Source organism: Neltuma alba, unplaced genomic scaffold (genome assembly GCF_004799145.2).
Source record: "Neltuma alba isolate B1F8T4 unplaced genomic scaffold, ASM479914v2 tig00012396_pilon, whole genome shotgun sequence".
Lineage (NCBI taxonomy): Eukaryota > Viridiplantae > Streptophyta > Magnoliopsida > Fabales > Fabaceae > Neltuma > Neltuma alba.
The window spans coordinates 396,569-412,289 of NW_021636890.1; the positions used below are offsets into that span (position 1 = coordinate 396,569).

Here is a 15,721-nt window from a genome sequence, read left to right on the forward strand (position 1 = left end):
AATATAATACTTATTTCTTATATTTATTAATTTTTCTTAAATTATCCTTATGAATACTCCCTCCACTATAATCAAGTAAGTGAGAAAAGAAGGATATTAAAAAAGATAATTATGTGTTTTAAAAAAACATGTTATGTTTCTTATAATTAACTAACTTATCTAACTTTTTTAATCTAATCAAATTAGTTAAATACGTTTATATTAAGGACCGGAGGAATAGTGTGCATATTATTCATTAAGCTGAATATTTCTGCCAAATTATATTGTATTATTCCCCTATATTCCTTCTAAATTTCTTAATAATTGAATTTATTATGCAATAATATATCAAAACAAACCAGTCATAACATGCGTGCCATGCAATTTTTCTCTTAAAACAAAGAATCCCTTAAATTCCTCTTTCAATACAATTTGGTGCTCGCGTGGAGAGGAATTTTCAAACCTGAGTTGGGAATTGGTGTTCATTTTCATGGCTGCCAAAAATTCCAAAGGAAAATTCAGCACCTAACATAAGTAAAGCCGAGTCCCAATTCAGTGTATATTATTTGGAATGTTGTTAACTAATGCCATTTACATCTCGTCCGGATAACCAAATTAAATTCGATTTTATTTTTTGGTGGTTTTTTCATTTAAATCGTTAGCGTTTTAAAACATGAATAATACTTCACACCTCGGTTCATTTAATTAAGATGACAAATAATATTTAAATTAAGATGTAATAAAAAAATCCAAGCCATTTAAATTATATCTAAAAAAGTCAAGATAAAATATGTGGCATGTTTCATGTCCGCATCCGACCTTGATTATTTAAAATCATGTGGAATACAAGATCTGCTTTAAACCAGGTCAACTTACTTTACAAAACTCCACAGATGGGAAGAAAAATTGGAGTTTTGGCTCTAGCGCTGCCTGGAATATTATTATTCGAATAATATCATTTAAAAGTGCCTCAATCAAAAACCTCTGGTTTCCAAAAACTACACTTTTAATTTGGAAGGGGACTGGTAAAAGTCAAAGGAAGGCCTCCACTATGTATTGAAATTTGCTTGACCAGGCAGGGGAAATGAGAAAAACAAAGTTGAGAGCAACCCCTTTTTCCTTCATATTCCTATTGTTTACAGCTATATATAACGGGCAAAAGAATTAGTCTATTCACATTTATATCTTCCCCCATTTTTCTTATATTTGACCCTATATTAGAACAACTATTAAGAATAAACCAAATGTTCATGCTAAGGTATAATTCAGAGCTCCTCCCCCACCACCTCTCACGGCATTTAGAAACTAGAAGAATAGTATCGACGTTTGACTTTTATTTTCATCTTAAATATAAGACCCCAATTTACTTTATCTTTATTACTTATTAATTTTTTTCAAGATAGTCCTTCTAATAATGATAATTTTAACCAATAAATTTAATTAACAATGATATTTTAAGAAAGATAGTACTTATTTATTATAAATAACTAATTTAACTTATTTTTCTGACCAACTCAAATTAGTTAATTAGTTTTTATATTCAGGACTTGAGGTAACATTTCAAAAGACTCGATCATTAGCCTGATTAACTTCTTGATTCACTGACTTGGTCTAAATATTGAATAGTCTAAATTTGAATTATCTCTTGATTATGCTCCTTAAAATATGCCTATTCCTAATTTCCCTTAATCATCTGTGATGATGATAATACGTAAGACCCAGTATCACACGTGTTGAAAGTCTAACCCCTCGTTCACTTAACGAGCTGTGGCCACTAATATTTCACTGGGCCGAATTCCGCAGTGTATCAATGGATAGAGGCACTTAGGGCCCGTTAATAAATTTAGTGCGATGCGTTTGGTCAGTCGAAGAAATCTCTTTTTGTCTCCGTAAAACATGGGGCCTTAGCCCAGCAGTCGAAGAACTATCTTTAATGACAACAACACTAGGTATCAGTGTAAGTCTCTGGCCCAAAGAAAAAGAAAAGGTTTAAGCCTTAAGCTGCTCCTCTGCAGAGACAGTGTATTTTCCCCCTCGTTCTTATTTACGAGTCTCATAATCATATATCATATTTTTAACATGAATGAACTAATGTTTATTATTATTGTTGGATTGTTATTTTCTTAGGAACTTGATATATTAAATTAAATTAAAATTAAAAAGTTGTTAAATTTTAAAATAAAATTAACGAGATTTAAGATTTTTTTTATTCTGGTAAAATATGTAAAAAATCACTTGAATTAGAAAAGTAATAATTTTTTCCCCCCCAATTCAGGGGAGCATCCTTGGACCTGGTCTTGGTGTTTTCTCATCAGTAGTACCTAGCTTGGTCGAACTACCCTCAAGGTTCATCCCACCAGCGGTTCTGGGTAGGAAGTGGCTCAGCTTTAAGATTGTAATCACAGGGAAAGTATAAACTGAATTTTGATGTGTAGCCAGGGGGTTTTAGGCAACTCTTGATTGGGTAAACCTTCCATGTTAGCTCAATGAACAGCTTTTAACATGCACCTTAATCCCAAACCTCATTAAAACTAAACAATCCCCTCTCTCCTACCTCCCTACCTGTGTTCCTGCAGAAGCAACCGGGAACCACTAATATAACTAAAGAATAACGCAGTGACTTGGAAATGTGACGCGATTCAAATTAATATCATCTCATCTCAGCTACCAAATGTTGCAGAGCAAAAATTAGCCCAAACAATCCCCAAAGAAAGAAGTAAAACACAAATCAACAATAATCTTCATTAGTTTGAATAAAAACTGCAAAGAAAGATGACCTACTGAGTACTGACATACTATCGAAACACACCTGACGGAGCGGACGCTAGAGAAACGTTGGGAGCAAAGCCCGTCTAGGCTCTTGGAAAATGGAAACGACGTCGTTTGTCATCCCCGCTACAAAGCGCTAAAAGCGGTATCTTTTTTTAATACTTTATCCTCTCTTTCAGAAAATTCGTAGCAGCAAAAATGGCTGCTACTTCTCCTGCTTCGCTCTCTCGCTTCTATGTCAGTTCAAGACATTCTCCCCCTCAATTTTTCTTCTTCAACTCCCCTGGAACCGGAAAAGTTAGTTCTCGAACCCATACTGCTCGGTTCAAGTGCTCGGCCGGGCAGACTGGGTTTTTCACGCGAATCGGCCGGTTGATAAAGGAGAAGGCGAAGAGTGATGTAGACAAGATCTTCTCTGGTTTCTCCAAGACCCGAAACAACCTCGCTGTCATTGACGAGCTCCTCCTCTACTGGAACCTGGCTGATACAGACCGAGTCCTCGACGAACTCGAGGAGGTTTCTATTCTTGGTTTTGAAGTGATTCTCAGGGCTTTTATTACTTACCTTGAAAATGATTCCATGTAATGAAGACCATAAGAATGAGTATTGGTTGCTAGCTAGAAGTTTGCTTTGAATAATGAATGCGAAATGCTTTTAAACTTACGAAATTTGAATGAAAATTATTAGAGTACGTAGTGCTATCTGTAAATGATCGCATTTAACTTCAAGTAGCTTCTTTTCTGAACCACTCCTAAGTCCGGGGAGCTAAATTCAAAAGTAGCCCCTTTAGCACTGGTGTCTCTGACAACTGTGAGCAGTGTGATTAGGAAAAATTAATGCTACAACGTGATTTCTATATCCGTGGAGCATTTTTGGAATTTTGGTTGAAAATTGTGAAAGATAAATTCATATATAAATATAAATCGTTGGGAAAAATTCTAATATGGAATTTCTTATTGTTCTTTTCAGGCGCTTTTGGTGTCTGATTTCGGGCCTAAAATCACATTCAAAATAGTGGATAACTTGCGTGAGGATATACTGTCTGGGAAACTTAAATCAGGGAATGAGATAAAGGTAAGCACCTTGGACTTTAGGAATTTTTAACACCCCTACATTATGCCATGTTGCAGGCCAAACAATTTAATCTCGCAATATGAAATGTTTTGTGCTGTATTTAAATGAATTTAGGAAGCATTGAAGAAGAATGTTTTGGATTTGTTGACCGGGAAGGGGAGTAAAACTGATCTTCAACTTGGATTCAGGTGGAAATGTGCTTTAACTATTGAGTTCGACATTGTTATGAACCACTTTGGATGCGTTTTGATTGTGATTGATATTGAATTATTTTTTTTTTAATGTCATCAGGAAACCAGCGGTAATAATGGTGGTTGGTGTTAATGGTGGTGGGAAGACAACATCTCTGGGTAAGAAGGACGTGACGTCTTGACCCTATAATTTGCAATATAACAAAATGAAAACCTGAGAGACTTTTTTCCTGCCAAGATATTGTGAACTAACAGAAAATGGTACATGTTTCTTCATCTTTAGTGGGGATGGGAGATTTTAAATCTTTTGGAGAGCTATTGTTGCATATGCATGTTACATTCTTAAACTAATAATCTTTTATATGAACCCAACCTTCAAATAGAAGGAGAATGAAAAACACAATCTTAACAGTTTAACCAACCAAAACCATGCCGATTTGATCATCTCTCTTGCAGGTAAGTTGGCCTACAGATTGAAGAATGAAGGGGCTAAGGTGGGAATATGTTATCTGAGTTTCTCTGTAGCTATTATTTTATTCTCTGAATTAAAATTTGTCGATCAGCTTGGAGAACCAATTGCTGAAAGCCCCAACTGTTCTGATAGCTTAAACCCACTGGATTTCCTTCTTCCATGAAGGGCTTGCGTCTAAACTCTCATTTGGGACCAGTAACTACTTTATTGTGACCTGTTTGATTGAGGTCGTAGAAGAGAAGCTTCAAAAGTGGCTGTTTCATCTGCATATTGAACAGCTCGTTGGGTTGAGTGCTTCTTATTTTCAAATATTAGTGAATGGTTCAGTATGCTTTTGACACTTCCCCAACATCCTACATGCTTGATAAAAACGCGCCATTTAAATTTCTCTTTCAAAAGGCAACCTCATTTTTCCTCCCTCTCTCTCATTGTATTTGGTGTGGCTATCAACTCTCTGATTTAGTTGCTTTCTTTTGAAGTAAACTAAAAGGATTATGGCGTTGTTCTGTTTGAAGTATAATACTTGCTGGTATATTGCCTCCTGTCACTTCAATACTGCACGGGAGAATCATACATCTCTCATGTTTGCAATTCTAATAGGTATTGATGGCAGCTGGTGATACATTTAGAGCAGCTGCCAGTGACCAACTGGAAATATGGGCTGAGAGGACTGCATGTGAGATAATTGTTGCTGAAAATGAGAAGGCCAAAGCATCATCAGGTGTAAATGGATTTGTATTGGTCTTCGAAATCTACTGTTCATATTCAAGTTTCGTAGCATCTGCATTTGAATTACACTTTGTTTCTAGTCTTTGTTACTGTTCATTGCTACAGATGATATGTGATGGATAAAACTTAAAGCTTATCATATTACTTGCAGTGCTATCACAGGCTGTTAAAAAGGGGAAAGAACAAGGTTATGATATTGTATTATGTGATACATCTGGACGTAAGTGAAGAAACTCAATACTAGCTACTGTGTACTTCACTGAACTCCTTTGGTGGTTTTATATTTGTAATGCTGTTCACTTTTGTCCTTTCAGGTCTTCACACCAACTACAGCCTAATGGAAGAGTTGATTTCTTGTAAAAAGGCCGTTGGTAAAGTAGTTGCTGGTGCACCCAATGTAAGCTCAAGTGGCTGACGCATTCAACTTTTTGCTCTTCTTAATTCTCTGGTTGCTGGTAATTGGTAGTTTTTTAGGCAGCTAATTAGATCATACCTCAAAGTTCTTATCCATTGCCAGTACTGTGTGATGTGGGGATGCAGAAGTAACAAACAACCTGAAATCAGAGTTGTAGTTCACAGTGAATGGCTAGAACTGAGTATTAGGGCTCCAAGATAACCCCTCGATCTGTGACGTTGAAGAAAATATCGAGAACTGTATTAGAGAACTATCAGATGCAAACTCATAAGCATTTAAGAATGTCTCCTAGGAAGGGAAGGGACCGCAATTCTGGGGTTTGATTGCATTTGAGCTGAAATTGATTCCTCTAAGAGAGAAAACAAACAGAGAAATATAGTCTTTTTTAATGAGAAACCCAAATGAACCTTGCAGAGGTTAATTAGTACCTATTTGTTGCACAAAAAAATAAATAAATTAGACAATTGAAAAGACTGGACTAAAGGACAACATATAAAACCCAAAGAAAAACCTTACTGCACCCTCTAGAGGAATCTAAAGCCAAGACCTCCCAAAAAGTCTTGGCTGCTATTAAGAACCTGTGTACAGTAGTGGTCACTGCATGAACAATAGCATGAAAAGTGGTCAAGTTCTAGATAATCTAACTGGGTTGGTTGGTACGGGTCGGCATGTGATTTGTTGTTAGATCCAATGGTTTGAATTGTAATCCTAGTAGACCAGTTTCTTCAGGCCAAACTATAGGAGATTTCCTTGTGAATCCCCTGATTATGATTTGGAACTTGTTTAGTCAATCAGCTTTCTTCGTTATAGTTGGGGTCTAGGGGAGATGAAGGGATCATGTAGTCTTTGCTACATTTGGAATTTGTTCAGGATAATTTATTATAACTCGTTTTATATATTTTACCAATCATGTATGAACTAGAATATTTGATGTATACCTGGCGCTCGTGCCAATCATGATATGGCATTTAAAATTGTGCTCGAACACTAGAATATCTTGTCGTGTCATGGTGCTCGTATCACATTCTGTTTCGTATCCATGTCATTATCAATGCCATGGATCGGGTTGAAGCTGTAGCTGTCTTCACATTAAATCCTGTTATCCCTTCCAAATGTTCCGAATCACTTTCTTGGTATAAGAACCTTTTTTTTTTTTTTTTAAAGCTGTCTTGATCGAGTTTTGACAATATTTGCAGGAGATTCTTCAAGTTTTGGATGGCACTACTGGTTTGAATATGTTGCCGCAAGCACGAGAGTTTAATGACGTAAATCCACTCCTGCTTTCTAAATTGAGTATTTGTCTTAATATTTCTGTTTTAAAAAGACTATTTTACATATTTGAAACCCTCTTGTAACCATATGAAGATCCGCGTAATTTAAGTATACGGAATGGACATGCTATTTTTGAAGTTGAGGATCTGGATATTAAAGATAATTTCGATGCTTCCTCCATAATATTCGCTGCAATGATCAAAATGATGTAAATTATTTGAGTGTGAATCAAGAGTTCTAGCTGGAATATCCTCCGGGAAATCATGAGATTTTATAGGTCTATTTGTTGTGGAATGTGTTTAATTTCCTTCAATCTGCAGCCAAATGAATGTTCTGCCACTTGCATATGCTTTATTTGAGGGTATGGTATTGCTGAGTGTTTCTAACTCCTCTTTTCCTTGATTGTTTCAACTATTCCTGCCCATGTATCAAGGCCTGATCGACAAACCTCTGATTTTATTTGGTGTAATCGGTGACTCTTTCTTTTAATTCTGAAATGGATACAGGTTGTTGGTGTCACTGGTTTGATTTTGACGAAGCTAGATGGTTCTGCCAGAGGGGGTTGTGTGGTAATTTGTTGAATTTTGACTGATGTTTCTAGTTTATATGGTTGGGGCTCAAAGTAAATATTTATTGCCTAGAAATAACCCATGAAAGTATTCGTTATTGGTATTTTTTCTCATTATCGGACATGACGCGGAATATGATGGTTTTTTTCTGATGGCAGGTCAGTGTGGTAGATGAACTTGGAATCCCTGTGAAATTCGTGGGTGTTGGGGAAGGCGTTGAAGACCTTCAACCTTTTGATGCAGAGGCCTTTGTCAATGCCATATTTATGTAGTTCAATTATAGGTTTGTGCATCATGTAGCCAATTTGTGCTTTACATTATGTTTTTTCTTTTTTTGAGTGGATGCATTGCATTATGCTAATAATACAGAAAATAGTATAATCTTCTCCATGCTTTTGTTTTTGGCAGGATTGCATACCGTCATCTGGATTTATTGGTTGAACAAGTTGACTGAAGAAGAAAGAATGCAGTGTCCCCGGGGTTAGACCACGTTTTAGAAGACCAAGCAGACGGAATATACCAAGAGCCAGTAGTATATTGACATTTGAGGGGTATGAGATGCTTTGCATGTCTGTGGCTGCCAGACATTTTCTGTGGGACTAAGAGAGAATCGAAATTAAGAGGAACATCCCCGTTTGTTGTGTATATTGAGTGATACCGTGCAAATGTAAGCAGTAAATTCATGCTTCTTTGCCTGGAATGAAGAGGGACATTCCCTTTGATTGGAGTGTACTTTTTTTAATTTATAATCCTTCTTTTTTTTTTTTTTTGGTTGGACTGGAAATTTAGAACGCTCTTCAGTTCTTAGTTTTTATGAGATCAATCGTGGACATCTAATCGTTCGCGGTTTTGAGCAAAATAAAAGGGGGGGGTGTTGGAATTGAGATTCTATTTGACTTTAAAAGAAAATATATTAAGCTATGATCCTATTTAATCATTATACTAGGGTTAAATTATAGTACATCCTGTCCTTAACATAAATGCTTGATTGATTTTTATTTTAGTTTTAAATATAAACTCTTGATTTACTTTGTTTTTCATATTTATCCATTTTTTTCTCAAGATAGTCTTTGTAATAATAGTAGTTTTAACCAATACACTTGATTAGTAAAATATTTTTAAAAAAACACATATTTATGGTAAATAACTAATTTAACTAGTTTTATTAATTTAATCAAATTAGATAATTAGCTCATATACTGAGGACCAAAGGTAGTATTCGGTTTGTCTTAGATATAAGACCTCCGTTCAATTTGTTTATAATATCTATTCATTTTGCTTTTACATAATCTCTATGATGATCACACATGTCAAGTATTAAGAAGCAATTTAAATGCACATAATTAATAAGACTATTTTAAAAAGACATCTATTTATTATAAATAATTAATTTAACTAATTTTTTAAAAATATTCACTAATTAGTTATCTAACTCTTATATTAAGAACATGAGGTAATAATACATTTGGTTTTTTTTTGAGGTATTTTTTTTCCCATTATATTCTATCTCTTTCTCTCAGTAGCATTTTCTTCATACAAAAAAAGAAAAAAAGAAAAAGAAAGAAGTAGCAATTTCTCAATTATCAAGGCAACAATGGCTCCATCCTCTTGCATTTGGTTGCTCGTCTTTCCTTCATTTCTAAACGTTTCTGCTTGCCCTTCATAAAAGGCTCGAAAGAGGCCCATAGAAAGGGGAGGCAAAAACTAACAGAAGAAAACGTGATGGTACGTAATGATTAAAGTTTAAGACTCGGAACACGAAAGGGAAGGAAAAGAGAAAGCAGAGAAGTAAAGGAGGAGAAACCACTCAGCAACAGCCCCAAATACGCTGAAGGAGGAGGAAGAGAGAACAGAACTATGATAAGTATTCCTAATTGATAAAGTCAAGGCTTCTAACACAAACGTAGCATAACAAGACCGAAAACTCTGAATTTGACAGTGAATAATCATTATGCCAAAGAGCAGATTGAGAATCAACTCTTAGTATGTTCAACAGAAACTTCAATGTTCATAACTTGGCAACTGGCAGGTTGTAGAAGGTAGCACGAGCAGCGTAGATTAACTTCCCTGTTTTCTTTTGTTTAAACTCAAGTAAAACCACAGTCACGTTTCTCCCACTTTTCACCACTGAGCCATCGACTTGCAGCTCGGTCTGCAAACAGATTTAGGCATAAAAGAGGAGCATGCATCAAACATCGAAGTCCTTCCTAAGAAATAATCAAGAAACGCGATTCACACAAACATGCACAGTGACAATAACACGTGCAATTCCTCGATTGAAGTGTCTATTCTTCCAAAGCAATAGCGACCTATAAATGGCTCGTGGCAACGCGCAATTATATTACAAACTCTTCAAGTTTGGAGAGCCACAATACGAGACTGGAAGGGATACCACGCGTCAGGCAAAGGCAACTACCAAAGAGCATATTGAATCAGTAAGCAATTCAAATTCAAAACCTTTCATGTAGACTAGTGTTTTATCCACACTTGATCCTCAAATGGCTTTGGTGTGAAGGGCCAAAGACCATGACTGAAACTATTTCTAGACTTCTAACTTAACTTTAGCTTTAATCTTGTTTCATGATAGCACGATGAGCCATTTGAAGGATTGAACTCCATATATAGTAATAATACTGATCTACAATACATGACAGTAGACGGGTAAAAATTCAATACAAAACAACTCACATTCAGCATGGCGCCAGATAGGTTGTTGGAGATCACCGAATATAATGCCAAGGATATGGGATCAGCGAAATATAAGGGATAGCGATAGATATGATATTTCTGTTATTATTATAATAATTGTAGAGATACAATAGGATATTCACCATATCACGCGACACCACGTCTGTATACTTGTATATATATAGATGCTCTATCAGTAAATGATTATATCTTCTCCTCTACAATCCTGATTTCTTCATGGTATCAGAGCGGAGATCCGAAAATTTGATCTAAGAGCTTAGGTGTCTGAGCCACAAAATTTCCAGTCACAAGAATCATCAGTACTCACGTTAGTCGCCATGGATGCGATGTCGCCATACTATATTCACGCCTCTGATAGTCCGGGGCATATGCACGTTGGAGAACCTCTCAATGAGAGTAACTACAATGAGTGGGTGAATGATATGAGAGATGTGCTCTTTGCCAAGAACAAAATTGGGTTTGTTGACGGAACGATCGCGAAGCCACCGGCAGACTCTACAGATCTGAATCACTGGATGCGATGTGATGCTATGGTGAAAGGGTGGTTAAAGAGCGCCATGAATAAAGAACTCAGGAGTACTGTTCGCTACTCAAAAACTGCCCAGGATATATGGGTCGAACTGAAAGAAAGATTTGGCAAGAGCAGTGCACCAAGGGCTTACGAACTTCGACGAGCTGTCTCTCACACGAGACAAGACAAACAATCTGTACCCGTGTACTTCACCAAGTTGAAGAAGTCTTGGGATGAGATCGACTCGATTACACCGTGGCCAAAATGCTCGTGTGGAGGGTGCAAGTGTGATTTACATAAGCAGCTACTAGAGATGAAAGAGAGAGAACGTCTCTATGAATTTCTCATGGGATTAGATGATGTGTATGCAACAATCAAAACTCACATCTTGAGCATGAATCCATTGCCAAAACTTGGAACTGCGTACCATCTCGTTGCTGAAGATGAACAGCAAAAACTGATCTCGGCTACACAGTCACCATCGTTGGAGGTCGCGGCATTCCAGGTTCATCATGATCGTAAGAAGGAAAAGCCAAGGTGTGCACATTGCAATAAACTTGGCCACACCCAAGAGAAGTGTTACGACTTGGTTGGGTATCCTAGTGATTGGAAGAAAACTGGCCGGGACAGGCGAGATAGACGAGGAACACCAAGGGCAGCCCAAGTCAGCGAAGGAGAAAGCCCAGTGCCTGGGCTCTCGCTTGATCAATATACGGCGCTTATGCAGCAGCTGAATTTGCAGATCAAAGCCACTAAGTCAAGTAACGACCAACCAATAGCTAATATGGCAGGTATTTTTTCGGGTAATGAGCCATGGATTATTGATACAGGGGCTTCCGTGCACATCACCAATGACGCAAGTCAACTCACAAATTTAAGGAGTTCGTATTCTCCACCTGTGCGGATACCAAATGGCCAAGGGGTCCCCGTAAAAGGCATAGGGAGCGTCGTTCTCTCACCCAAGTTGAAAATTGATGATGTTTTATATATACCTGAATTTAAATGTTGCCTTTTTTCTGTAAGCAAATTTACTAGAGAGTTCAATTGTGCAGTAACCTTCCTTGCTGATTTTTGTGTCATTCAGGACTTGAGTTCGAGGACCGTGATTGGTGTGGGTAGGTGCAAGAATGGCTTATATTTCCTCACGCCAGTGCAGCAAGGGGGGGCGGCATTTACAGTAGACACTGGTGGTGTGCGAAGTTTGTGGCATTCAAGACTCGGTCATGCATCCTCAAATAAGCTGAAGCAAATTTCCTTTTGTTCCTATTTATTCAATAAAGTGACTGATCATTATTGTGATTCTTGTATTCGTGCGAAGCAGACTCGTTTGCCTTTTGGCACTAGTTCAATAAAATCTAGTTCATGTTTTGATTTAATCCATTGTGATATTTGGGGCGGTTATAAAACCCCATCTTTTTCTGGTGATCGCTACTTTTTAACGATTGTTGATGATTATAGTAGAGGAGTTTGGGTGTATCTGATGAAAACAAAGGCAGAGGTTGGGCCCATGCTACAATCATTCATTACTATGGTTGAAACTCAGTTCAATAAGAAAGTGAAACAGGTTCGTGCTGACAATGGACCAGAATTTCAATCTGGTACAATGAAGGAATTTTATGCACACCGCGGCATCGTTCTTCAAACCACATGTGTCCACACGCCACAGCAGAATGGTGTAGTTGAGCGAAAGCATCGTCATATCCTGGAAACAGCACGAGCACTACGATTTGAGGCCAAGTTACCGGTTGAGTTTTGGGGAGAGTGCGTCCTGACAGCAGTATATATTATCAACAGGCTACCAACTAAAGTTCTTAACGGCAAGACCCCCTACGAAGTTCTTTTTGCCGCACCACCTACATACAGTCATATGAAGGTTTTTGGGTGCCTAGCCTATGTGCGCCATCCTGTGTGTTCAGATAAATTGGAAGAACGAGGTCGCCCATGTGTTTTCATTGGGTATCCATCAGGAAAAAAGGGGTATCTCCTCTATGATCCCAAAACTCAAACACGTTTTGTCTCTCGTGATGTCATTTTTGTGGAGACAGATTTTCCCATGGCTTCTCCAACACCTTCACAGCCAGTCTCCACACCTCTACCTCAAGCTTTTGATGATCCTCACATTGGCCATGATGAGGTTAGGGTCACATGTGACAATGATGAACTTGTTGGAGATCATGCCCCGCAGGGTCAGCGATCGATTATATTAGCACCACCTCGACGAAGTGAGCGCATAAGAACTCAACCTCAGCACCTACAGGATTATATCACAGATATACCACCATCTACTGTCCCCCTTGCTACTGAGCTGCCTAGCACCACCCCTCCGTCATGTGCCTCGGTAAAGTACCCTATCTCACAATTTGTTTCTTACGCACAATTTTCATCTTCTCACAAAGCTTTCCTAGCGGCCATTGATGCACACGATGAGCCCAAGAGTTATTTTCAGGCTCGGCAACATGCTCATTGGCGAGAAGCCATGCAGCAAGAGATCGCTGCTCTTGAGGCTAACGGGACATGGGATTTGGTGCCCCTGCCAGCTGGTAAACATGTTATTGACTCCAAGTGGGTCTTCAAAATCAAGTATCTACCATGTGGAACCATTGATCGCTTCAAGGCTCGACTAGTGGCCCGTGGTTTCACTCAAATAGCGGGTGTCGATTTCCATGAGACATTCGCCCCCGTTGCTAAGCTCGTTACTGTTCGTTGTATCCTCGCCGTCGCCATTAAGAGACGATGGCATGTTTGTCAACTTGATGTGAATAACGCTTTTCTTCACGGCGAGCTTGATGAAGATGTCTATATGCGCATTCCTCAAGGCTTCGCGCGTGAGGGGGAGACAAGGGTATGTAAGCTCAAGAAGTCCCTCTATGGACTAAGACAAGCGTCTCGCAACTGGTATTTCAAATTCACTCAAGCTCTTCTTAAAATTGGTTACTCGCAAAGTAAGGCAGATCATTCCTTGTTCATATACCGAACGGCCACTTCATATGTCACATGCTTGATTTATGTCGATGATGTTTTACTTGCTGGTGATGATGAGAAGAAGATACAGGAAACAAAGAGATATTTAGATCGCAAGTTCAGCATCAAAGATCTAGGAAAGTTGAAATACTTTCTTGGCATCGAGGTAGCTCAATCACATAAGGGCTTTATCTTGAGCCAGAGGAAATATACGATGGATATCCTGAAAGAAACAAATATGACCGATTGTAGACCAAGCTATTTTCCCATGGAGCAACATTGCAAGCTGCAGAATAATGAAGGAGACCCAGAAATTGACGCAGGACGATATAGGAGACTAGTTGGAAAACTCCAATATTTGACAGTGACACGACCGGACATAGTCTATCCAGTGAATATTCTAAGTCAATTTACATCATCACCGAAGCACTCACACATGGTGGCAGCTGAGAGAGTCTTGCGCTACCTAAAATGCACAGCTGGGCAAGGCATCTTACTAACATCAGAAGGGTCGTTACGACTTGAGGCATACTGTGATGCGGATTGGGCTGGATGCCCATTAACTCGACGATCATGCAGTGGCTATCCTATGTCATTGGGAGGCTCGCCTATTTCATGGAGAACAAAGAAGCAGCATGTAGTGGCAAAGTCATCAGCAGAGGCAGAGTACAGGGCAATGGCTTGTGCAGTGAGTGAAGTGATATGGCTTCGCTGGTTACTTAAAGAATTACGAGAGCCACAGTTAAAGGCAACTCCTCTCTATTGTGACAACCAAGCAGCATTACATATTGCCATGAACCCAGTATTTCATGAACGCACCAAACATGTGGAAATGGATTGCTATTTTGTAAGAGAAAGATATCAATCAGGAGAAATAATACCGCAGAAGATTTGGACAAAGGATCAGCTAGCAGATATGTTCACAAAAGCTCTTGGAAAGGATAGACTCAAGGGACTGCTAGACAAGTTGGGCATCGTAAATCCACATGCACCAACTTGAGGGGGAGTGTTGGAGATCACCGAATATAATGCCAAGGATATGGGATCAGCGAAATATAAGGGATAGCGATAGATATGATATTTCTGTTATTATTATAATAATTGTAGAGATACAATAGGATATTCACCATATCACGCGACACCACGTTTGTATACTTGTATATATATAGATGCTCTATCAGTAAATGATTATATCTTCTCCTCTACAATCCTGATTTCTTCAGGTAAGCCATGGAAATTTCCCCAAGGAAAAGTTCCTTATCCTCAGCCATAACAGTTCTAGCGCAGGCAATTGACACCAATTCAACTGCAGCTGCAAAAGCCCCTCCATGCAGGGATTTGAAAAAGTTCTGCAATTCCAATGAAGAGAATGAAAAATTAAATCTGCAGCTGAGATGACAACGGGAGGAGTCAATATCATTCCCCCTGAATGCTGCAAGTTGAATCAGTAAAGACAACTTTTTAAGAATGCTAGTAGTTTTGCAATTCATCGTTTTTTTTTTTTTTAAAATGTGAAGCCATTAATATGGAATTCCGAAACACAACTTCATCACCACTTTCCTCAGCTACCTATCAAATGCAAATACAGGATACAAAAGATTACACTGAGAGGGGGTTTGACGATGAAGGTGCAAGAGATTCGGCCCCTTTGGATACTATCGACCTTGAGACAAGAACGAAGGATGTCGGAGTAGAAGTCGTAGGAATCGCAATTTGCAGGAACAGGCTTGGTGATTCCTATGGCTTCCAGAAAAGATCGCGTCGAAGAAACATGCTGGGGTTCCATTTCCTTAGGATATTTTTGGGGAAAGAAATGAAAAATGTTGACTTTGCAGAGTAGAATGCCCCCAAGCAAAAGAACCCCAAGATTAAAAGACCAATACCAGGTGAGTAAAAAACCGGTGATGCCGAGGTGGGTGATGGTAACGCACTTCTTGTTTGTACTATCTTTTCAAGATTCAAGACTCTAGTGGCATTTGCTAATGTACTGAACTGATTGCTTTTGTGGTAAACAAAAAGAAGAGGAGGTAGAAGACGCCCATTGGAGTCGTCAAAAACTACTTCTTAATT

The 15,721-nt window shown here is 38.4% G+C and overlaps 2 protein-coding genes across 2 annotated transcripts; one reads left to right on the forward strand and one right to left on the reverse strand.

Moving 5' to 3' along the window:
- The first annotated feature begins 2,941 nt into the window (after window positions 1–2,941).
- LOC114726590 (cell division protein FtsY homolog, chloroplastic-like) lies at window positions 2,942–8,249 on the forward strand. Its single transcript, XM_028913206.1, has 12 exons — window positions 2,942–3,264; window positions 3,718–3,822; window positions 3,937–4,010; window positions 4,114–4,172; window positions 4,470–4,507; window positions 5,086–5,206; window positions 5,366–5,434; window positions 5,529–5,611; window positions 6,826–6,894; window positions 7,408–7,470; window positions 7,629–7,753; window positions 7,879–8,249. Exons 1-11 carry the CDS (start codon window positions 2,947–2,949, stop codon window positions 7,740–7,742), a joined length of 1,113 nt encoding a protein of 370 aa, XP_028769039.1. The 5' UTR covers window positions 2,942–2,946; the 3' UTR covers window positions 7,743–7,753; window positions 7,879–8,249.
- An 829-nt stretch (window positions 8,250–9,078) lies between these two features.
- Window positions 9,079–15,510, reverse strand: LOC114726635 (uncharacterized). The gene is made up of 4 exons (XM_028913288.1): window positions 15,255–15,510; window positions 14,877–15,000; window positions 10,159–10,181; window positions 9,079–9,622 (listed from the first exon to the last, which is right to left on the reverse strand). Exons 1-4 carry the CDS (start codon window positions 15,435–15,437, stop codon window positions 9,479–9,481), a joined length of 474 nt encoding a protein of 157 aa, XP_028769121.1. The 5' UTR covers window positions 15,438–15,510; the 3' UTR covers window positions 9,079–9,478.
- Window positions 15,511–15,721: the final 211 nt, after the last annotated feature.